This window comes from Episyrphus balteatus, chromosome 2 (genome assembly GCF_945859705.1).
Source record: "Episyrphus balteatus chromosome 2, idEpiBalt1.1, whole genome shotgun sequence".
Classification (NCBI taxonomy): Eukaryota; Metazoa; Arthropoda; class Insecta; order Diptera; family Syrphidae; genus Episyrphus; species Episyrphus balteatus.
The window spans coordinates 18,133,647-18,158,517 of NC_079135.1; the positions used below are offsets into that span (position 1 = coordinate 18,133,647).

General features: G+C 31.2%; 2 protein-coding genes across 3 annotated transcripts; both read left to right on the forward strand.

The window, feature by feature from the left end:
* The first annotated feature begins 739 nt into the window (after positions 1-739).
* On the forward strand, positions 740-18,251 carry LOC129908860 (protein tramtrack, alpha isoform). Of its 2 annotated transcripts, XM_055985666.1 has the most exons (6): positions 740-2,222; positions 7,478-7,925; positions 7,987-8,216; positions 8,286-8,400; positions 16,487-17,334; positions 17,392-18,251. In XM_055985666.1, the coding sequence occupies exons 1-6, from the start codon at positions 2,052-2,054 to the stop codon at positions 17,716-17,718; spliced, it is 2,139 nt and encodes a 712-aa protein (XP_055841641.1). In that variant the 5' UTR covers positions 740-2,051; the 3' UTR covers positions 17,719-18,251. The 2 variants fall into 2 exon arrangements, with proteins under 2 accessions (XP_055841641.1, XP_055841640.1); XM_055985665.1 differs by lacking the exons at positions 16,487-17,334; positions 17,392-18,251 and adding an exon at positions 12,053-14,139.
* A 2,302-nt stretch (positions 18,252-20,553) lies between these two features.
* LOC129911567 (negative elongation factor B) lies at positions 20,554-22,760 on the forward strand. Its single transcript, XM_055989399.1, has 5 exons — positions 20,554-20,805; positions 20,876-20,974; positions 21,028-22,227; positions 22,288-22,415; positions 22,473-22,760. Exons 1-5 carry the CDS (start codon positions 20,683-20,685, stop codon positions 22,690-22,692), a joined length of 1,770 nt encoding a protein of 589 aa, XP_055845374.1. The 5' UTR covers positions 20,554-20,682; the 3' UTR covers positions 22,693-22,760.
* The last annotated feature ends 2,111 nt before the right edge of the window (positions 22,761-24,871 follow it).

The following is a 24,871-nucleotide window of genomic DNA, read 5'->3' on the forward strand; positions in this document are numbered from 1 at the left end:
TGTTCCAATTTACATTTTCTAGGACCAAACATCAAGTCAAAAAGAGAAAAATCGTTACTCTTTTCCTACAACCTGATAGGTGATTCAAAAATCACCGTGTAGACAGGCACATGGTGTGAGAAGCTATAACTACAACGGTCACTTTTTGCAAAAAGTCAAAAAGTGAAAATTTTCAAGCTCATTTTGTGACAGTTTTTCCGATCACAAAATTAAAAATATTGATGCAGAAAGCTTATTTTTTGGGTTAAAAAACAATTTTTGTATGTTTTTTCTAAAAACAAATAGCGCTAGAGAGAAATAAAATAATTTTACTTTTGTAAATTTCCCACTTTTTAGGCCATTTCTAGTTATACCTTAAATCCCACAACAAAATGAACGGTCATTGGAAAAATCTTTCCGTATCCGTCAAAATAGAGCGACAACCCATACTTTAATGTACCTGTCATATAAAAACTGAAAAGTTAAAAAAGACGTTTTTTTTCATTTAACTGCTTCAAAGAATTCAAAGAAGAAGTTGGATTGTTCGATTAGAGAAATAACTTTATTAAAGATTCTGATTCCTAAAATTTTAACGTTTGATGTATTGCTCTTAATTTGTTTTCAATTTTATTTTAACAAGATATCAAAACGATGTAAGCGTACCACAACTTTCAACTTTAATCGACCTGGCATCACTATTTTCTAAAAACACTTCTTAGCGCCACCTACCACTTCACAACAACACCCCATCCAAAAAAAAATCTGCGTTCGCATCAACTCTTGCTTTTTGGAAGTTTTCCATTATGTAAAAAAAAATTTTATATACAATGGGTGAAACGAAAAATATATCCTAATCAAAGTGACAAAAAGTGTAATATTTAACCCTTTTTTTCTCACTATCAAAGTATATAAAAACATCAACATCATGTTTTTGTTATGTTTAAAAGTATCTATTAATTATTTTTATCCAATTACCGGCTCAAATCAATTAAATAGTGAGATAATAAGAAAATAGAAAAAAAAAATCTCTTGACGCCATTCGGGATATTTTTTTTTCCTCAAGATTGCAAAACGAAGAAATATCATTTCACATCGTCGTCGTTTGTCGCTCTACCATTACCACCAACAAGAGTGTGAAAGAAAAAAAGAAACAAAGCAACAATAGACGGACGCGCGCCATTTTGTATTTTGCATGAACGAACGAAGAAGAACACGAAACTATATCTGCGACAACAGTGTTTTTATTAATATTTTTTTTCTCTTCTACAAATTTTAATGTGTGCTCATTGCATTTTATTATTATAATGCAATAAATATTTTAAGAAAATACCAAATCAAACAACAGTTTGAATGTTTTTCAATGCAAAAATTATTGTGAAATAATAAAAAAAAAAAAATAATAAGAAAAGTGAATTAGAAAAAAAAAAAACTCCCATGGTGTCCCCCTCGAACCAACGACGCACATAATCAAATCAGCAGTCTTTCTTTCTCTTTCCCACACATAGGCTAAAATTTTTTTATTTTTTTTTTCTTTCTCGCTCTGGTGCTTACATATTTATTATTTTTATTATTTTCTACTCATTATTTGCCTTTGTTTCTTTTTTTCTCGTGTGTGCACAAAGTGAGTTGAGTTGTAAATGAATGACGTCATTGAAAGGAATTCAAGGTCTTTAAGAAGTTCCTTAATCGGATTTTGGTTGGAAATTTATTAAATTTATATATCGCGCGAATTGTTTCTGCTCTCCCCTCCTTCTCCCCCATTGAGTGGGTGAAACAGAGTCAGAGTAAAACTTGAAAATTGAAACAAAAACAAATGTCAGTGGAAATAGTGTAGATCGGTTCGGCGCAAGCAGAAGGCAAAAAAAAAAAAAAAAGTTCTGTTTGTGAACTTTTTTTTTTTTTGAGAATCACGCATCACTTTGAAGAGTCAGTCAAAGAAGAAGAAGGACCACTCGAATCTAAATAGGAAAGAGCGCAGTTTTTTGTGATTGGTGTTGTCGTCGTTTGTCGCCACCACAAAACACAAACCACGATAGTGGGCAATAGCAGCAGAAGCAGCAGCACCGACAACCATGTCCGTGCAGCAATTCTGCTTGCGATGGAACAATCACCAGCCGAATTTTATTTCGGTGTGTTCCTCGCTGCTGCATAATGGAACTTTGGTGGATGTTACTTTAGCGGCTGAAGGACGTCAGTTGCAGGCGCACAAAATTGTCTTGTCCGCATGCAGTTCGTATTTTCAGGTATGATGAATTTGAATTGGATTTGGATGTGAGATGGACGGACGCAACTGAGCGAATGGTCGTGTCGTCCGAGACGTATAGATAAAATTGATTTTTTTTTTTTTATTTTATTTTTTTAGTCTATTTGATTTTTTGGGGGGGATAGATAGATATTTTTTTCTTTTATTTGTTTGTCTTCTTGTGGTGTTGTTTTTTTTTTTGGGGAAGTTCATTGATTTTTTTTTTGGTATTTTCCTTTTTAATCGAGAAAAGTGTTAGAATTCGCGGGCTCTCATCTGTGACAATCTTTGAATTGGAATTATTTTTTTAATTTTTTTTTAAGTCTGTCGATGGGAATGTAAAAAAAAACTAGTTAGGTGTCCGGAAAAGTTAGACCAAAAATATACATATGAAAATTTGCCTACCTACCCCTATTTTTGTTGAGTTGTTTTGTTTGATATTGGTTGTCTGTAAACATACTATTTTCGGATGTTTTTTTTTTTTTCAAAAAGATGTGTGAACTTTTTTTACTAAAAAAGTATACCTATGTAGGTATATTTAAGGGGTACCTATTTAATTTTTTTCAGGCTTACCTATTTATTCTTTTTGGGGATAACCTTAAGAATAGATATTTTTCAAATCAATTACCTACCCCGAGTTCATAAAGCAAAGGTTTGACATTTTTTCTTGATGTTTGCCTTTATTTTTATATGCAAGTCATGAGATAAAGGTAGTTTTTATTTTTATTTTCTTCGATTAGGAATATTTATTTAGAATTCCATGGTACTTTCCCTGTAAGCCAGATTTGTTAAAAACTTTCTTAGATTTGGGGGGTTTTGCTTGAGGGTATGTATTGAACCTATAAGGGAGACGTGGTGGTTGAGTTGAACGTTCTAAAAATATCAATTTGAAGTGATAAATTCACTCATTAAATTCCGAAAAAATTTAATTTTGGATTTTTAGGCGAAGTGCTAAAAAATTTCAGACTTTTTTGAAGTCAGCATGTTTTTTGTAGCTAGAAGTTTATTCGTCTAAAGTGTCATAACTCGAAAAACATCAAAAAATGTATGAAAATAGGATTTGTTTTGAGTTGAAGTGTTTGTAAAATATCTGCCCTAGCTATGTAGCTTAAGGTTTGATAAAAAATTGGAAGCATTTGGGATTTAATAGAGCTTTAAAAAGCAATATTTTTAAATAAACAACAAAACTGTATTAACTCTAAATTACAACTTTTCATTTATCTAAAGTGTTGTAACTTAAAATAATACAAAGGGGATATGGTAACCTCAATCAACTATAATGTCACAATTAAAAATGAAACAAATGCTTTGCCTTAGAAAATTCAGCAAAAGTGTTTCAATTCAAAATGCAACATTCGATTTTCTCGAAAATGGTACAACTAAAATGACACAATTCAAATTAAGACACTTTTAATACTTATGAAACAACTTTTTCCAACAAGAATCACGTCACAACTAAAAATATGTCATTTTTGTCAAAGGACTTTTTATTTCAAATGAAACATCTAAAACGAAATTTTACCTTCTGGAATAAAAACTATTCAAATTATATCAATGGCAACTAGATAGATTTGTCCGGGAAAATTTCAAATATTTTTTTTTTTTTGTCAAAAACTAAAAAAATGTGTTTTTTGAGTTGTGACACTTTTGTACTACATGTGCGATATCTTAGAGCCTAAATATAACAAAAATGGATAAGATTACACTTATTAACATTTTAAGTACGTATAATAACTGATGCTCTATAATTTTCCCTAAGACAGAAAACCTCTTTTCTGTTTAAGTTCTTCAAAAGAAGAGCCGTTATGGTTTGTTAGAAAAGCTAATCGGCCCTAGCGAGGTATCCGTCGGAGTTGAAAATTCACCAATTTCATACGAATTATGCTTCGAGGTGTGTTTCCGACAGGTAAAAACTCTCCGATTCGTATGAAATCGGACATTTCCTCTCCGACTGATACCCGAATATTCTTGAGTTCTATTGCTACATCGTTAATATCCAGAACTTTAGACTTAGGAGAAATGACAGAGCATTAGTTCTTATACAAATAATGTTTAATATTTTTAAATAAGACTAAATTGAAAAACTCGAGTTGTTTAACCCCCGAAAACGATATAATGTAAAACGTAAAACTATAAAACAGCTAACTCACATTTTGGTTATTACCACCATTCTCAAAATTTGCTGTGGGCTCTTGGTCTAAAGCAAAAAACAAGAAAAAAGTCACAGGAACCTATGGCGAAAATACATCAAGAACGCAGGCTTGTCGCTTAATTATTTAAATTCAAAAATGTTTTTGATGAAAATGCATTATACATTTTGTTGGTATACCATCAACATAATTCAATTTTTAAGTCAATTACAAAGCATTGATGGTTATTCGTTAATTTCATTTGGAACACATTTTTGATAGAACTAATGTTCAGCATTTGACTTATTGCGAATTCATACGTAAAAGGCCATTTTCATTTTTTGACAAATTTTCTTTTTTCTGCTTTTTCAGTAGTGATAAATGAATTTTTGGGTTCACTGGCTCATAGGCAAAAAGAATGAGCTTAAGCTCTCTCATTTTTCTGTACATTTTCATTTTCTTGAGACAGATCTCAAGAAAATGTACTAAAAAGTGAGATAAGAGCTTACTGGTTGAACAGAATGAAAATTCGCTTGTAGCAAAGAAAAACGTCGTGGTACAAGATGTCAAATAAATTCGCTCAAAATGTAGAAAAGATGAACAGAATTATGTGGCGTACAAAAATGTCAATTGCCTTGAAAAAAAAAATAATTATAACTGAGTAACCACATTAGAAACGTCAAAAGTCATTCCGCTTGTAGCTTGAAGTAAAAGTCGACTCGACTTGTACCACAGCGAATTTCCTTGCCACAGCCACAGCTACGTATTCTGGCACCAATATACTAATTTCATACTTTTTAACTTTGACAGCGACACAAGACACAAGCCACAGACACACATTCTGATCTACCAGTTAAGCTCATTTTTATTGAATATGAGCCACTGACCACGTCTCTCGTACAGAAACTGAAAAAGGCATTCACCACCCTTTTTCTCATTAGCTACATTAATGACTTTCAACATCAAAAGTTAGGTTCCTTTCAACTTCTAAAAGTACCACACTTTTAGTTCGTCTGCATTATTAAGACAAAAGTATTTCCCAAGGTTGCCAAGGCTAAATTGCATTTTTGTGGTCTTTAATTTATTTTATGTAATTACTACCTATTGTTTGATGAGAAATAGGCCCCTTTCTATTCTATTTTCATTCTTTATTATTATTATTCAAAAGCATCAAAAAGAAAACAATATACAGTTTCTTGTAAATAGCACAACAATCACAAAATTCAATTTCATAAACTGAATTATCAAATCAAGTACCTATCAATTCACAGTCGTTACATATTGTACAAAGATGAAACTGGTTATGAATTGATGTTCTTAATACCTACCAAATTACTAAAAAATCCATATCCATTGTTTATCAACCAATTGGAAATTGATAAGTGATAACCATAACAGGAGCCTTAAGTGCATTTAGAAAAAAATGGGCATCTGTGCGTTACGAAGCTGCAACCATAAAAAGTTGGGAACTCCTTATTTGAAATAAAGAAAAAAAAAAACTTGAACTTAAATGCAAATATTGGTTTTTATTTATCAATGAAAGCATATTCTTATTATTATGCCTTTGAAATAACGTCGGTGGTTCATGTGGCCTCATGGGAATAATTTTCATGAACCACCCTTGGGTCATTTGGCAGTCAACGTAATAAACTCTTAATGGCGCTTTCGTTGGTTTTTGGAATTGCTTTACCACATCTGAATTCAAATGAAATGTTTCTAAAAATGTATCAGTATATGCTTAATCCTTAGACCACGATAGATCTTTTGCTCAAACAAGATTTACAACTATTTACACATTTGCTTCCCGACAATAAAATAGGTCCACCCTGTTGAAAACAAACGCTTTTCCCTAAAAGTATTTTTTTTAACTAACGTTTTATGGATCCACTTTCTCGAACTACTATTAATGAGGAAAAATCAGTTTAACAACATTTAAGATAAGAAAGATAAACAAAAAGAAAATGAACAGAATCTGTTCGTCAAATTATTTTTTAAAATTTTATTTTTATGGGATACTCATAATAAGGATCGACTGTTATAATTTTTGAAAGTTATTTTGGTTTGGACTTTTTTTATTTTATTAGGAGATATCTAGCTCAGGGCGAATCGTACCAAAATAAGAAATATAGCAATTCAAACCATAACTTTGTTTACCGTTTTTGCCGTTGTTTTCTTCTAGTTTTCCATGTTTAAAAAAAAGTGTTAACTACGTTCTGCAATCATTCCATTTTTTTTTTCTTTCGATATTACACGAACACTTAAACTATGTTCGATGAACTGTATTATTATAGGTTTTAAAAAGTACATTCCTTAAATATGCTTTCTGATCTCCCTTTCTATTGACAAATATTTTCTCTCGTTCAAGTTTCACCAAGAAAAATCGGTAAACCCAATAAAAGTATAGTTAATCTCAGTTTTCAAAAGGTGGACGACGTGTAGTTGATATCAACATTTTCGAAAAAAAATCCTGATATTTTGCAGTTTTAGTTTATTTATCAACTATTTCGCGACCCTAGAACAAAAAGTTTTGTCTTAGTATGCACTTTTGTATGCCCATAGACATAGAGCAACAAAAATTCAATTCTCATACATCTTATTTAAAGATTTGCCCGAAGTCCTTATAGGTATCCTATCACCCAAAAAATTGTTGTAGGCCCTTATTCTACCATGTGTTTTACGCTTAATAACAACAAAAAGCAAGACAATCCAACTATCCTAGTAGAAATAGTTTTGTGATTCTTGTTAGAAAAAAAAAAAAAAAACACATTTAAAATCTCCTAGCATAATTCTAGCGATGAATTGATGCGCTTTTAAACCATATGTGTCTTATTTAATCGATCCAATTATATTGACATTCTCTTTTGGATTTGTGGATCTACCGAACAGATGTTTCTAATATTTTGTTAATTGAGTTTATTGGGCACTTTCGTATGCATTGTCGACCAAAAAAATTCTTTCTACTTACTTAAAACTCCTATTTCTTAGTTCTTAAACAAAAATTGAAACTCAGCCCATTTTCAAAGAATTTATTAAACGCATTTAATTCAACCATAAATAAAACAAATTATTATTATGCTTTCTTCAAGTTCAAAGTTTTAATAATTTTAATTTCATTTTTTTTTTCTAGACTCTTTTTACAACGAATCCATGTCAACATCCAATTGTCATACTAAAGGATGTACAGTATGATGACCTCAAGACAATGGTAGATTTTATGTATTACGGTGAGGTGAATGTGTCGCAAGAACAATTGCCGCACATTCTTAAAACGGCTGAGATGCTTAAAATCAAAGGCTTAGCCGAAATGCCCACCGATGCGGCGACTCTAACAAAGTCAGATAGTAAATCGTCATCCGACCAGCCCGATCAACTGCAGAGCAGTGGAACGGATTCATTGTGGGGTAGTTCGGAGTCACAATTTCAACAACAACAACCGCAACCACATCATCACCACCACCATCATCAGCAAAGTCAAACGCAGCAAATGCACCAGCTTCGAAGATCACCTTCGCCACTAGGTACAGGTACCTCACCAGCCACACGAAGGAAACGGCTAAGAAAGTCTTCAAATAATGGTTAGTTTAATGAATTAAAGAAAAAAAGGACTTAACTTGATTTTTTTATAATTATTCAAAGGTTCCGGTGATCGCATTACGGACGATCATAGTGGAGTCGATGCCGGCGGTAATATCAACCTATCCCAAATGGGCCAAATGTCATTTGGTGGTAATCCAAGTGGTCTAGGGCATACTTTACATACAAAAATTATAAAAGAGTCAACTAGTGTTGATGTTGATAGTCATCAGCAAGACTCTTCCCCCGATAGCTTAGATGATGGCAATGGTCATCCTCATACTATGCAAATCGTAAATATTTAATTAAACTATAAGCCTGAATTTATATATTTTTAGCAATGTATATTTTGTTTTTTTTAGAAACCCGAAACGGATTTGAATGTTCCACAGACATTACCCTTGGATATTTCTGGAGGTACAACTCCTTCAGAGCATGATGGTCCAAATGCCAGTTGCTCCCAGTCATCGCATTCAGGTGAGTCAATGAGTTTATCATTTTTTTGTATTTGTATTTTTGTTGTGTTGTTTTGTTTCGTTATATTTTTTTTTTTTACTATAGATGCTTGTCTCATGTTCTTTATATTTGTATATTCTGTGTAAATATGTGAATCCGTAAAGTTTTTTTTCTATTATACATATTTTGATAATTTCCATCAAAATATTGCTTGAGCTGTGGAATTTTATTTTCCTTAAATAAAAAAAAAACTTCTATTTACAAAAAAACAAGCCTTAAATTCTTCCCTTCGTCGTCTACGTTGTATTCATTGTTTTGATTTTTTAAACCTCATTTTCTTCTATACTAAGCAGATTCTCATTTTTCGTTGTAAATGAAAAAGAGTTTTAAAAACCATTCAGATACTGAAAGTGTCATTTTTGTTTTGCTCATAAAAAAAATTATTACCATGTGCGAGAAAACTCGGCGAATGAAATGTGTAATAACTTTTAATTTTGAATCCAATTTGATAATGAACTCTACTTGTTTGAACGCTTCATGAGTCAGCGAAATGAAAGTAAAGAAAAAGTAAATTTAATCTTTCCATTAAAGTGCATCGTCAAAAAAAAAAATCGCACCCCGTCAAATCAACAGTAAAATGAGCTTTTCTGGACCTTATGTTTCATACAAAAAGCTGGGTGTAGTTTCTTGAAAGAGGATACTTGTTGAGTTAGGAATTAGTTGTGGAAATCTAATGCAAATGGAAAGGCAATATAAAACCAAAAATTGGTTCATTTCTAATCGTTTACAAAGTGGTACAGCAATGTCTTCTGTATTTCCTTAAGCGTAATACTTTGGCTAATTTGCATTTATAGAACAAGAGAGAGGGTATAGTACAACGAAAATGTGAGAATGTATCAGGCATCCTTATGACGAATTCAAAAATGTCGTTTTCTCTATCCACGGTAAAAGCATCAGCTGAGTTAAGTAAAATACCTTTGAATTTGAAAAAAAAAAACTGCTTGTGCCCTCAGCTTTTACCGAAATTGATTTTTTTTATAGAAATCTAGATATTGTAGTCTAAACTACCATATTTAATATTCTCCCTTAAAAATTAGCGGAACTCGAATTCACAAAAAGTATAAATCAATATTTTAAACCAATCTGAGTAAAATGCCAAAAATGTCCTTGAATTGAAGCATCCAGTGCAAGAACTGGATTACTCCATTTTTTTTTAAAGTTGGGAAAAACGAAAAAATAAAACTGAATTTCGTAAAAAACCATTTGCTGAAAAGTTTATCATAATGGAATGATTACATAGAAAACAATTGATTAAGTAAAAAAAAATGTATTTAATTGATTTAAGGCTAAAATTATAATTTTTTGTTTTTGGAGATCTGGTTCTTGCACCGTTTTTCATAAATATTGAAAAAAATCAACCGTATTTTCAATTTTACGTACTTTTTAGACGTTACTGGGATACCAAATAGTTATTACTTATTACAGTTCATATTTATTAAGAGGCCAAACTTTTGTTTAGAGAGTGTATACAAAATTGCGTTATTCTAACTTAGAGCAGTAGGGCGACTTTTACAAACACATAATGAAGCCGTATTTTTTCTTATTATTTCTACATCGAAAAACATTTTTAGTCCAAAAGTGGAGTTATCTGGTGAACTGGGTGCTTCAATTTCAAGCTGGTTTTAGGAAAATTTATATTACCTACCCAACACCATTATTTTGGTTTTTCACTGTTTTTCAAACTAGGAAAAGTTATTTTCTTCATGAATTTAAAAAAGCTGTTCAGTGTTCTTAAACTTTGAATTTTGTTGGTTTTTAACGATGCGATGTATGTATGTGTCCACAGCTGTGTTATTGGTAATTTACCGAATACATAGCTAAAAAAAAGTATTTTAGCTATGCTTTTGAGATGTGAGTATTATTTTCAAATATGGCTTTCGAAATATATCAAAATGTATCACAAGAAGTGCCCCTAAACTTTAAATTTATTCTAGCTTTTGGGACTGAGTTCTCTGAGTTTTTCTCTGAATCTCTGATGATATTTACTAAAGAAAAAAAGTTTTATTTCATGATTTCGGTTTCGATGAAAGCTTTTATAAGTCGCACGAGTTAGCAACTAATACCTCTAGCGAAATCGCTTCAATGGGGTGTTTTCGGTGAACAGCCTGAAATCGCTGGTGATGATTTGTAAAAATAATAAAGTAGAAAAAAGGTTTCGCTGCCACACTCAATAACGAAACTAAGCATATACTCTATTAGAAATATTTGAATTTAATTTAATCTTCCAAAAATTTTCGAAGTCACTTTCATCGCTCAGTTTAAATACAAATAAAAATTTGATCGAATGTTGACTAAACTAATACTTCATAATAAACAGTTCCTTAAATAATCCATCATTAAATTGAACATACATATTTAAAGGGGATTTTTGTTTTGTAAGCAAAATAGTTGGGACAGTTTTCATGAGAAATTAACTCATAAGCAGATGAGCACTTATTTATAGATTATTAATAGGTATTTGTTTCATTTATAAAGAAAATTCTTATTAATTCTGATTGGAATAAACTTACCATTATGTAAATGGAATTTATTTTGTGAATTATTATTATTATGAAAAGACGACTTATTTATCCTGATCCACTGTAGCATTGATGCAACCAAACCTGCACTAAATTTTTAAATCTCATTAAAATCTTCATTTTGTAAAATTAAAAAAAAAAAATTAAATAAAAGTATAAAAAGCTGAAAGTGAATTAAAACAACTTAAAAAAGTTGTTCATTGAATAAATACATTTTTTTTTTTTAAATAAATCATTTTGTGTTTGTTTAATCGGAAATACCATTTATTTTAAGATGTTTTTTTCTTTAATCTATATATTTTTCTAATTCGCTTACTTCCTAACTTATAACAAAAAAAAGAAATTAAAAAAAAAACTAACGCTGACAAAAATTTAATGACAAAATTAAAAAAATGACAACTTCCCCCCAAAAAAAGCAACTTCTAATTTAAACACCAAAAAAAAAATAAGAAAATAAGTTACAAAAAAAAAAAATAATAATTTGTTTTCAACAACATATAACTTCCTTGCTATCTGGGATCAGGAGAAAAGAGCTAAAGAAAAATTTGTTTTATTTTTTTATTTATTTTTTTACAATTCGTTTCAAGCCTTTTGTTCAGAAAAGAATGAATACCGTTCGATTTTGTTTATAATAATGTAAGACAACTTCGTCTTATCAAAGTCCGCGTTCGTGAAAATGTATTCTTTTTATTGATTTCCAATACAAAACAATAAAACAAATACAAAATTGCGCGTTAGACTTTGTAAAGATGTACAAACGGCATCTAAGGACAGTTTAATATTTTTTAGTATTTTAATTAGAATTTCTTTTTTTTTGTAATGCATATTTCTTCTTCTCAAAAATTAAAAGAAAAAAAGCAAACCTATGCAAAAGAAAGAGTATTTTAAACTTTTAAAGAAATGAACAGACTTGCACTAGATTTTTCTTTCTTAATATTTTTTTTTTATAAAACAAGACCGAAATTTTTTTACTAAAAACAAAAAAAAAATAGTTTTTATTTAGTCTCAATTTTTTCTTAAAAAAAAATCAAAAACAAAAAAAGAATAAATAAAAAAAATAGAACTAATTATGGCTCTCATTCCTCTACTCCCAGGTCTGCAATGGACGGTCGTTGATTCAAATTATTCCCGATTTTCGCTGTCGTCTTGCCAACCCAATTTAATTGGTAATGGCAACACCAACAATCCCAACGGAGGATTGAGTAATCAATCAACCAACAACAATAACAACTCGAGCAATACTGGAAATCAAAATACAACCGACCACCAGCAACAACAGCAGCAGCAACAACAACAACAACAGCAGCAACAACAACAACAACAACAGCAGCAGCATCGACAACAGCAGCAGCAACAACAACAACAAAACGCCAACAATTCAAATGGCAATTCCAGTGCAACTAGCGGTCTTGGTGGCCACACCCAACAACAACAACAACAACAGCAGCATGGTCATATCCAAATGCACTACACAAACTCCACGTATTCGCCACAAATCATTTCCGTCAATAGTCTAGTGGGCAACTACTCGCAAAATCTATCGACGCCTACGTCGCCAAATGAGTCGGCAATGGTGCAATCGGTGTACAGTCAGGGACCGACACCAACCCAATCGCCAGTCCATCAAATGAACACAGTTTCGGCGGGTCTGACGACGACAAATGCCACGAGCAATACCGGCTCTGGCGGCAGTGGTGGTGCAGGCAATAGTGCCAATGGCAATAACACCGGTAACAGTGGGGCGCTGACCACTACCGTCGTTAATACAGCCGGCAACAGCGGAACAAATGTAGTCAACAATAGCCAACAAGTCCAATCGGGCAATCAAACCACACAAACGACTATCGTAGTCAAACGTAAGCGTTCGGTAAATCCTCAAGGTGATGAGAATTTCATACGAGCCCTCGAAGCGGTGCGATCGGGTGGCATAGGCTTTTGCAAGGCCGCCCGTCTCTACGGTGTTAATAACCGAACTCTATGGTTAGAGTACAAGAAACGGGGTTATCCTATCAGTCGGCCGAGCATTAAAAGTAGAGTAGTCAAACAGGAGAATCTGTCGCCTTCGCCGACGCCCACTAACGAGGAAACAACGATCGAAAACTACGAGCACATTAACCAGTCAGCTATTAACATGCAAGTTCCTCCAACATCGGATACGCCCACGCCACTTATGTGCACTCCGCACACACATCCCATGGGCGTGATGGGCTTCCTCGACACCAGACACATGGACTTCCCAACCAGTATACACACAATGTCTCGACAGCGATATGTCGATAGCGCGGTAAATGTTAATCCTTCTGCAATGAATCTGCAAAGTATTAACTTTAATTCCATATAGGATGACTTAAAGTAAAAAATAAAAAAACTCTAAAGAGCCGTTTAAATCTAGCAGATAGCAGATATAAATTAAAAAAATTAAAGGTTATTCATCATAAAAATGAACAAACCAAGTCCACACAATGTACAGTCTAGTTGTTGTTGTTTTTTCATATAGTATTTTCAGTTTTTGATCTGAATTTTAATTTTTATTCCTTCTGATGGTTATATACACATATCTTGTAATACTAATAATGAAAAAGTCTCCAAATAAAACCCTTCCACCTATTGGCAGAATGTGTTTATAGGAGAACAATAAAATTAAAAAAAAAAACGCATATTATTGTTATAAGTCCACAAAATAGTCAATTTTTACAATTTAAAATCGTGCAGCTAATTCTGCCAATAGAATTAAAAAAGTACATAGAAACCAAATTCCAAATATTTTTATTCAGAAAACCATCGAGTTTTTAGTTTTATACATAAATTTCCTATTCTCTTTTTCATTTGTTGTTTTTTAATTAAACTTAAAGTTTTATTTCTACAAAATGTATATCTTACATACTCAGAAAACAGAAAAATCTTTATAAACAAATGATTTTAGAAAACCAACAAAACAAATGAAAACACAACAGTTGCATATTCGTATTTATTAGGAGTTTTTTTTTTTTTTTTAAATATAAAAGTAAGTTAGTTTAAGGTCAAATTTTAAATATTACAAAAAAAATATATATATTATTATATAGATTCAAACCTACTCTTATAATTCTTTACGTTATATATTATATATTAATAATAATGCAAAAAAGTGCAAAATAAATTAAAAACAAAAAAAAAAACAAAGAAATTAAAAAAAAAACAATAAGATCACATTTTTGTGTGTTTTAAGTTGATTATTATATATATGAACAAAAAAAAATTTAAAAAAAACAAAAAAAAAACAATTTATTAATAAAGAAGTAAATTAATAATTAACAAAAAAAAAAAACTACTTTTTACAATCCTAATTATAAAGTCCTATAAATAATAAATTTAATAAAACTCTATATATAAATGTGAACAAAAAAAATAATAATAATTAACAAAAAAAAAAAAAACAATACTAGATTTAGAAATAGATTCTTTTGCTATTTCACAAATGTGCTACACAAAAATGTCTCGTGAAATTAAAAATAAAAAATAACGGAAAAAAAATGAAAATTCGAAAAAAAAAACAAAAACATATATGATGAAGAGCAAAAGAATAAATTTATGAAAACGCATAATAAATTATTGTAATTTTCAATGTTTAAAAACAACAAAAAAATATATATATATATAATTAATAAAAACCAAATGAGTTTTAATTTTAATCTTTTAAAATCAATATAGATTGTACATTCACTTTATGCAGACATAATATTTGAATCGGTAGCTGAGTTAACATTGGTATCTAGGTATTATATTTAAAGGATATTTCGTTGAGACCGGTTTCCCTCCTCTTGTTACTAAAATCTTTAAATTGCAAATCAACAATTGTGTACTGTCCTTGAAATTTCTAATAAACGCCTCCCAAAAAAGCAGCAGAATCTAATATGGAAATTGGATCGAGTGTGTTGCAAAAGTACATTATTTATTACTGTACACATTTTAAAAATTGATGCCGCTCTGAAGTAAAGGAATTGTTCCGAGCTAATGGAAAGTCGCAAAAGTAACAATTAGCCATATTGAATTTCACTTCACGATAACCCAATTTGGGTTAAGGCGAACATTTTTTTTTGTCAAATGAAATACAAAGTAGTCCACAGATTCACAGCTTTTTCACTAAAATTTCGGTGGTAAATCGAAAAATGTTAATTCCATTCTCTAGGAAAACTTTGTTTCCCTTGAAATATTTTTTTCCTCGGAATTTATTTCGAAGGAACAAAAATTCTATAAAGGGACAGCTTAATACCTTTAAAATTGAATGCCTTATATCAATAAATTTCGAGAGAAACTTTTCATGAACATTTTTGTTTCCATGTTTAAATCATGGAAAACATTGCCAGAAAAATTTGTATTCTTGATAGCCCCCACTACCTTTTTTACTTTACCAAATAAGGGTCAAATGTCGAAAAAGCGCTGGGCGGTGCAAAACCCCGAAAGAAGAAAATATTGTTAATAACTGAATTTGTTTGGTTATGGTGGCTTAAGACGAAAACTAACGGTTCTCATTATGTTTTTGCTAAAGCAAAAGAGTTATTCATTTCAAATAAAGAGTATATCAATTTTTATATAGATCGGTTTTCTTAATTTCTAATTTTCACCGAACAACAAAAGTTTATAACGATCTTTTATATGAAGCTTTCAAGCACCATTAGTCATTACATATCAAAATTTTTAAACTATACAAAATATTTTAAGATTTTTTAAAAGCTTCAATAATTCTTTCAAAAATTAAATTTTTCGAAAATGGCTCCATTGACTCTCATTTTTTTTTTCAGTTGTGCTGAAGAAATTGAAATGATTTTTAAGTTTCTTGAATTATTTTTATTAAATTAAATGTTTAAAACAATTTTTATATACAAAGAATGTTTTAAGATTTTAAGCGCCTATTAGGATATGAGGAAGTACGTGCGAGCTAGCTGTCCATTTTATTTGAAGACTGAAATTCGTTATTGAGGGCCAATTTATTCACTCTTCTTTAAATTTCAGTCTCCATCAAAATAGTGAAATTCTATTTGTATGCGATTTGACAGTTTTATAGTTTTTAATTGGGACCTTAAATATCGTCGGTGAAACCAGAAAAGTGTGTAACTCCATTTTAGCAAATTTTATAGGAGAACAAAAAAACAAAATCGTTTTGAAGGCATTTGTATGAGTTTTCATTTTCTAATTTGCTAATAAAATAAAAACTATGAACTTTAAGGGGATTCTGAGTTTAAGGAACGGTAGATATTAGGTTTGTCTAACAGATGGCATTCAAATCTAATTTTCAAAAAATTTGGAGTTACACACTTTTCTGGTTTCACCGACGATATGTATAATGGAGAGTGAATAAATTAGGCCTAAGTAAGTTAGTTGTGTTCGCTATTTTTTAAGCAAAAAGATTGGTATCACGAAGGAGTTGGGTTTTTTTAATGTTTTCAAATTAATTATATCTACCCAACGTGTTTCTCGAGTGGCATAGAAATTATAGTTTGCTCTTATCATACATTTATGTGTATATTTTATTCTTTTTTTTCCCATAGGAACCCCACCGGCTCCAAACCCAGCTGCATCTGCTGCACAAGCATTAAATGTCATGGGCAGTAAGCGTAATCGTTTTCTTATCCGTCAACCGCGTGTAAAAAGGGACAGCGATGCCAACAACCAAATATCCCCAGAAACTTCAGCATTAGAATTCGATCCGTTTAGTGGTACAGTGACAAGCTCATCACCTTCACTCCTACTAACCGTCCCTCCTCGAATTGAACGACATGCATCTGAACCGGCGCCCAGTTGTGTACCATCATCGCCTCACCTGCTTTCTGTACCACAAAGTACACCATTTTTGGTAAAACAACACTCGCACCCACTATTGCCGAGCCAACAAAGTCACATGGGACTTTCTTCAACTTCGTCGTCATTTGCACTTGGCTTACATCGCCAACACTCCCATCCACTTTCGTCCACATTATCTGGTCACATATCAGTTTCTGATGCCATATATCCACATGTTGTAACCACTAGTAGTAGTAGTGGTTATATTATAACTGGAAGTCCAATGCTGCCATCAGCAACGGCAGTGTCTACATTGACGCCTATTAACTCTGCTCATTTGGTAACGCAACAACAACAACAGCCAATAGCGTCATCATCATCAACGGTTAAACAAGAGGCTGAGAATAGTTCTCATTCGAAAAGTAGTAGTGGACAACACATGACGACACCAACGCATTCGTCATCAGTGATCTTGATATCAGAACCACCAAGTCCGATATCTACATCGACATCATCGGCACCAACAACTTCAAATTTAGGAAGTAGCTCATTTGAACATATGCCCACATTAAGGGTTAAAAATGAAGAACTTCAACGATCAGTGTCTTCACCACAGGTAAGAATTTAAGAACAATCCCGAAACATTTTTATAATGAGTATTTTTTTCTTTCAGACAAATCGTGAAATTATTACATTAGAAAATCCTAGATCCAGCCATTGTCCTGTTATCCGACCAGGACCAGCATTGGGATGTAATTTCTGTTGGAATACTATTGACGGTCATGGCAGAATATTACGCCGCAAAACCAAATACCATTGTCCAGAATGTCAAACAAATCTATGCATTGTACCCTGTTTCCAAGAATATCATGAACGACTTTCAACAGAAAATACTTCCTCATCCAACAATGACAACAACAAAAGTTACTCTTCATCGACTGGTGGAGGCAGTGGTAGTGGAAGTAATCAAAGGCATTATTCGAAAACCGAATCAATTTAGAGCTATAAACAATATAGCAAATATTTGAAACCAAAAAAACCAAAATAAAACAAAAGTCCATTTTGTGCAATTTTGTAAAAAACTCTTATCTTTGTCGAGTACAAAACCAAAAAAAGAGGATATTTTGGAAACTTTTTTTAAAAAGACGAATCATGAATCGTCGTTGAGTTCTATATGAGAACAATATTTGAAATGTTTAAACGTTACATTTTGTGAACGTTACAATTTTTTTTTTGTTTTTAGAAAATTTTGAAAATAATATAAATCAAAGAACAACGTATAATAATAATAACATATAAATGTACCTTAATTCACAAAAAAATGCTAATTTTCAATCGTAGAAAAAATACAAAAAATAATTGAGTGTAAATTTATGACTAACTGTAATACAATATACAAATCCACCTCTGGTAAAAATCACACTCTATACTTACAAAAAAAAAATTTAAACAAAAAAAAATAAAAAATCTAATTTTTAGTTTATTATATAGATAATATAAATTTTGTAATTGTTGTAAGTTATAAATAATATATCATCAATTTATTATTATTCTCTATAATATATAAACAAAAACAAAAAAAAATAATCTAGTAAGAATACAAAATATAAATCTTTATCAAAAAGTTTTATATATAAAAAATAGGCAAATTCGTAAGTTAAAAAATTAGACAAAAAACAAAAGAAATAAAATAACAAATACCAAAATAATGTAATAATAATAAAATGGATTAATCATTTTGTTGTTTATTATATGTATTTTAATTGTTTTTTTTTTATATATACATTACATACATATAGATACCTCTATTTATGTATATATATGGATTTTTAATATATAAATTGAATGTATTTTTATAAATATTGTAAATCTATTTGTTGTTATGAAAAAAAGAAAAAAAAAACAAAAAAATTATTTTTATTTTTATACTGTTCGAAACAAAAACACAAACAAAAACAAAAAAAAAATATATTTAATATATATTTTTTGTTGTTGTATGATTCATTTGTTGTAAATGATCGTTTTAATGGAAGATCTATTATATTCAATGAATCTAATTCTTAAGAAGTTCAAAATAAAAATTTAACGTGTGATTGACAGAAAAACAAAAAAATCGTTGAAAATCAAGTCACTTTTCCATTCAAATGGTTGATTGGAAAAAGAGAGGATTATAAAAAACAAATTTCTAAAACGGATATTTTGTACTCTTTATTTCTAAAGCGGAATGAAATCTACTACATTCGAAATGAAAATTCTCTAATTCGAATTTTCTTACTTCGTAACTCGTTTTCGAATGGAAAAAGCATCCGAATACGGAAAATACAACAAATGTGATAGCGGAATGTACAACGTACAAGGAATATCTAAAAATGTTATTTTCGGAAAGAAAATCTTAGTAATGGTAACAAATTAAGCAAATAAAATATATTTACAGGGAAGCTAAAAACTACCAAAAGAACCACATGAAAATATCATGTCCGCCATTTTTATAGCTTTCGTATTCTTAGCTTTGGTTTTTCATAACTTCAGTTTTTCATATCAGTGTCGTGAGTATCTATGTCGGTCATAACTCGGGTTTTAAGATCTCCGTTAAAGAAAAAGGAATAAGTGTTTAGAGGAAGCCTTATTATGAATTTCATTTTAAGAAGGCATTTTTAAGAACAGTTTGAACCGTTCAAAGGGAGCCCTATATTTTCAAGTAACAGAAGGATGAAATTTTTTTTCCACTGAAGATTTTGTTTATCTACATACTTATTTTTTGAGAGCTTTTCATAGGCGTGAAGTTGGTACGCCTGAAAAAAACGTGGATTCATTATCGTTGTACTAAATCGTTGTCCCGGGTATAATTGTTTTTTCATTTCGTAATACGAAATAGGGCCCCAAATTGAGAAGGGGAGCACTTATTTAGGGTCAATCAAGCGTTTTCCATTGAAAACCTTCAATTGAACCCAATTAGATGCTACTCGATACTCAATTTTGTCGACATTATTCTATTGTATCAAGTTACGTGCTGGGGCCCCAGGTCTTAAGAAGGCCTATTTAAAGCCAAATACTTCCTTTTTGAAAAAAAAAACAACCTTTCTTCAGTTTAACTATTTTAGGAATACATTTAACGACTTATTTTTATTTAGGTATATAGATTAATTTTGTCAAATTTTTGAAATTGTGAATTTCTGCGCTTTTTGAAGAAAATTGTAAAACAATTCCCCCAATTAAAGGGTGGTGGGCAACGCTGGTCATTGTCAACAAACAAATGGGTGCGTTCACGTACGTATAGGATAGGCTATCTAAGATCATGGTATAAGAATACGTGAATCAGCTGTTCTTCAAATTTCCCATAGGATAGGGAAATAATCAAGAAATTTTTAGGATACCTTTGAATTTTTTTTCTTGTCAGCATATATTCACGATCAGCTGTGATTTAACATGGTATTACAACAACACAAAGGTATCCGAATACCCTTAGATGAGTACGTGAACGCACCCATTGGAAAACTGGAAATAAGGCACAGGTTCGAAAATTCCAGCAATTTAAAACGATTTTTTGTCGTCCCCATACTTGTCATTCTCTGCATGAAAAGTTTTTTTTATTGTAATCGTGAGAATAAAAATAACAATTGTTATTCTGACTTAAAAGCATTCCAAAATCCAGAATTAACCACGTGAAGAAAAATCATCATTAAAAAATCGCTCAATGTAAACCTTGCCTGGAAAATCGTGGAACGCAAATTTTCGCCAATGGAATGGTACATATTGTGCTCTCACCTTAACTGGAAAGTTTGATTTCTCTTTGCATTTATATTCATTTGACGTTTCTATTTTCTAATTATTTTCTGTTTTTCTTTTCTTTTGTCATTCGTAGTTTTTAACAAGTGACAAAACATCAACAATTTGTTTGTTTTCTCTTTAAAATTAAAAAAAATTAGAGTTATTTGTTAAAAATCCAAACAACAATTTGAGAGCCATGACTACTCCACCAAAATTCCCGGGCACCGGTTTGGAAGAAGTCAATATACCAGGTCAAGCATTTCTACGCGAAGCACTTACATCCTGCACAGATCCATTAAAAGCAATAGAAACTTTTCAGGTAAGAATATTTTTTATTCTTCAATTCTATATAAAAATGCACCTCTCCATTTAATATTTTCAAATTCAAGTTAGAAAATGGTGTTTTGCTACCTTCCCTTCGGCCAATGCTTCCTCTGCTCGATTTGCACGGTGTTCGCCGGCTTGACTTTCATACGTCTTTAATGGAGGTAATGTATTCACTTTTTATGATCTTAAACATCAAAGTAAATCCCACTTTTAGGAATTACGCGAAAAACTAATCGGAAGAATCAATGAACTCGGACAAAAAGATTCTCGTGAGCGCGACAAGAAACTCAAAGAGTTGCTTGTCAAAAGCTTTCCTGTTGTACGGGTCAAAGCTCTGCGTCCTGTGGTAATGTCAATTTTAAGAAATACCACTCACATCGATGATAAATATTTAAGAATTTTAGTTCGTGATCGTGAATTATATTCCGATACAGATACCGAAGTCAAAAGACAAATTTGGAGAGATAATCAATCTCTGTTTGGTGATGAAGTCTCTCCACTTCTTTCACAATATATCAGAGAAAAAGAACATGTTCTTTTTGATCATACAAATTTGAATAATTTATTCTTTCATCCATCGCCAAAATTACGGCGTCAAGGGGAAGTAGTTCAAAAACTGGCCAATATGATTGGAACCAGTGTCAAACTGTACGACATGGTCTTGCAGTTTCTTCGAACTCTCTTCCTTCGAACTCGTAATGTTCACTATTGTACCCTTCGAGCTGAACTGCTCATGGCTCTGCACGATCTTGAAGTTCAAGATATCATTTCTGTAGATCCATGTCACAAGTTTACTTGGTGTTTGGATGCTTGTATTCGTGAGAAGAACGTTGATATTAAACGTTCGAGGGAATTGCAAGGTTTTCTTGATAATATCAAACGGGGTCAAGAACAAGTTTTGGGTGATCTTTCGATGACCCTTTGCGATCCATATGCCATTAATTTCCTAGCAACCTCGGCTATTAAGATACTCCAGCATCTTATCAATAATGAAGGTCTCCCTCGAGACAATACAATTCTTATTTTACTTTTGCGTATGTTGGCTCTGGGTTTGAGTGCTTGGGTAATGATTGATTCACAAGATTTCAAAGAACCCAAACTAGACAGTCAGGTGGTAACGAAATTCTTACCGGCTTTGATGTCTCTAATGGTGGACGATCAATGTCGTAGTTTGCATGCTAAATTGCCGCCAGATGAGCGAGAGAGTGCATTGACTACAATAGAACATTCCGGACCAGCTCCAGATGCTGTTGAAGCTTATATTCAGGAAAGTTCTGTAGCAGCTATATTGGCTATGTATTATACCTTGCATACGGCAAGACAGAAAGATCGTATGGGAGTTTTGAGAGTTTTAGCTATTTTATCTGCTTGTAAAGATGATAGAGCGTATGAGGATCCATTCTTGCACTCGTTGGTAAGTTGTTGATCGTTTGCATCTTCCTGTATTTTTATATAATTTATATGTTTGTTTTAGATTGCTCTTCTTGTTCCAATGTCAGAAGAATTCACTACTGAAGATTTTTGTACTACACTTTTTGATGAGTTTCTTTTTGCTGGTTTAACAAGGGATAATGTAACAAGGCATATGCTTAAGTTACTTTGGTAAGAACTTAATAATCTTATTGAAAGACGGAAATTTTAAATAATTACAATTTTCAGGTATATACATAGTAAATTGCCTGCTGGACGTTTGGCTACTTTAGTTAAGGCCATGCAACCAACTACAGCTCATAATGAAAATGTACACAAATTATATGAATCGTTGCAAGAGCGAATTGGTAGTACAATGTTGGAAACACCGGTTGTAGAACCCCCAGAAGCTGATTTTGATTCACCATTGAAAAGTGTACCAACACCAGGACCGCATTATTTACAGTAAAATATTGGATAAAGACAAATAAATACAATTAAATAAAATTAGTAAAAATAAAAGATCTATGATTTGAATTTTTTTTTAACGGGTATCATTTCAATCGTGTTTCATGTGGAAAACTTTTTGTAATTATTTTTGTAAAATTATTGTAAAACTTTTCCACCGCAGTGGGGGGAAAATAAAATACAAATTGTCAACTATCAATTGGTAGTTGATAAATACTGAAATTTGGCGCGAACAGCGTACCAGGCTAAAATTTAAAAACGAGTTGCAATAAATATTCACACCCCTATTACGATTGTTAAATATCAATTTTTTGTAGATACAAAATAAATTTCGATCTCTGATTATCTAATTTGCAAAATTTGAAAACAAATTATTATTATTTGAAATGTAATTAAGAAATTCCATTAAAAAATGACCATTTTCACCCAAATTGGATTTTAAAACACCAAATTTCAGTATGTATCAACTACGAATTGATAGTTGACAATTTGTATTTTATTTTCCCCCCACTGCGATTAGATTAGATTAATTATTTCAAATTTTAAAGCGGTACGCTGCTCGCGCTAAATTTTAGCTGAGATAAAATTCCCATACAAGTTATCGATAATTTGTATGGGTTCCATTTCAGCTCAGATAAAATTTTTCGATAATTTGTATGGGAGCTAAAATTTAGCGCGAGCAGCGTACCAGGCTTAAGCCTAGTATGCTCAGATCAATTTTACCTCGGCTAAATTTTTTCGATAATTTGTGGGAACTAAAATTTATCCCGATCTGCGGCTGTAAACAACAAAATCAAGAAAAAAGAAGGAAAATAGGGGCGCTCAGCTTTCATAAGCTCGATCTGCTGAGTCATTATTTACCTATAGACCAGTGCCGATGCCTTCAAAAATATTAAAAAGTACAAAAAAATCATAGCAGGATGAAACCCATTGGAAAAGGAGGGGAATATGATAAGAATGAAAGGAAAACTAAATTATGGGCGAGCCGAGTTCGGGAAGTGGGTGGGTTGAGTTTTTAGGGGTAAAAAATGGTATGTCTCGAATTCCGGCAAAACTACAAATCCTAAAGAAAAAAGTTGTATGGCAAAGTTGTAGGTAATAAAAAGATCTACAACTTTTGTATCCACAATTTTTTCACATAACCTCAAAATTTATGTGAAAAATTAAAAAAACCGAGTTTTTGGTTTTTTATTTTTATCATTTTCAAGAACAAAAATTTTTCTACGAAATTTGGTGAAAATTTACCTTATTATGTGCCAAATACACTGTAATTTTTTTGATTTAAAATATTAATTTATTCATTTTATTTTGACTTAATACCAAAAAGACACCCTAATTTTCAATCGAAAATTCACGTGTCAAAAAATCAGCTTTTTTCAAAAAGTCGGTGGGCATTTCGTTCGTTAAAATGTCTATTTTCTGATGGTGTAAAAAAAAATTTGCATTAGTATACTATAGAAAATGTTCTAGTAAAATTAAAAAAATGAAAAAAGCTTGAATTCGAAAAAAAATTTTTATCAATTTTGGCCTATTTATTCAAATTTACACTTTAATTACTCAAAAAACGTAAGATTAATCAATGTTACATGAAATCTTACGTTTTTTGAGTAATTAGAGTGTAAATTTGAATAAATAGGCCAAAATTGTAAACAATGATAAAATTTTTTTTTCGAATTGAAGCTTTTTTCATTTTTTGAATTTTACTAGAACATGTTCTATACTATACTAATGTAAATTTTTTCTTACACCATCAGAAAATAGACATTTTAACGAACGAAATGCCTACCGACTTTTTGAAAAAAGCTGATATTTTGACACGTGAATTTTCGATTGAAAATTAGGGTGTTTTTTTGGTATTAAGTCAAAATAAGGTGAACAAATTAATATTTTAAATCAAAAAAATTACAATGTATTTGAGACATAATAAGGTAAGTTTTCACTAAATTTCGTAGAAAAATTTGTTTTTGAAAAAGATAAAAATAAAAAACCAAAAACTCGGTTTTTTTAATTTTTCACATAAATTTTGAGGTTATGTGAAAAAATTTTTGATACAAAAGTTGTAGATCTTTTTATTACCTACAACTTTGCCATACAACTTTTTTCTATAGGATTTGTAGTTTTGCCGGAAATCGAGATATACCATTTTTTACCCCTAAAAACTCAACCCACCCACTTCCCGA

Bases quoted from the DNA above. Each gene is read 5' to 3' on its own strand.
- LOC129908860 (XM_055985665.1), top strand. From the start codon at position 2,052: ATGTCCGTGCAGCAATTCTGCTTGCGATGGAACAATCACCAGCCGAAT. The intron at 7,926-7,986 runs GTTAGTTTAATG...AATTATTCAAAG, and splicing joins AAGAAAGTCTTCAAATAATG to GTTCCGGTGATCGCATTACG. The intron at 8,217-8,285 runs GTAAATATTTAA...TGTTTTTTTTAG, and splicing joins ATCCTCATACTATGCAAATC to AAACCCGAAACGGATTTGAA.
- LOC129911567 (XM_055989399.1), top strand. From the start codon at position 20,683: ATGACTACTCCACCAAAATTCCCGGGCACCGGTTTGGAAGAAGTCAAT. The intron at 20,975-21,027 runs GTAATGTATTCA...TCCCACTTTTAG, and splicing joins TTCATACGTCTTTAATGGAG to GAATTACGCGAAAAACTAAT. The intron at 22,416-22,472 runs GTAAGAACTTAA...TACAATTTTCAG, and splicing joins CATATGCTTAAGTTACTTTG to GTATATACATAGTAAATTGC.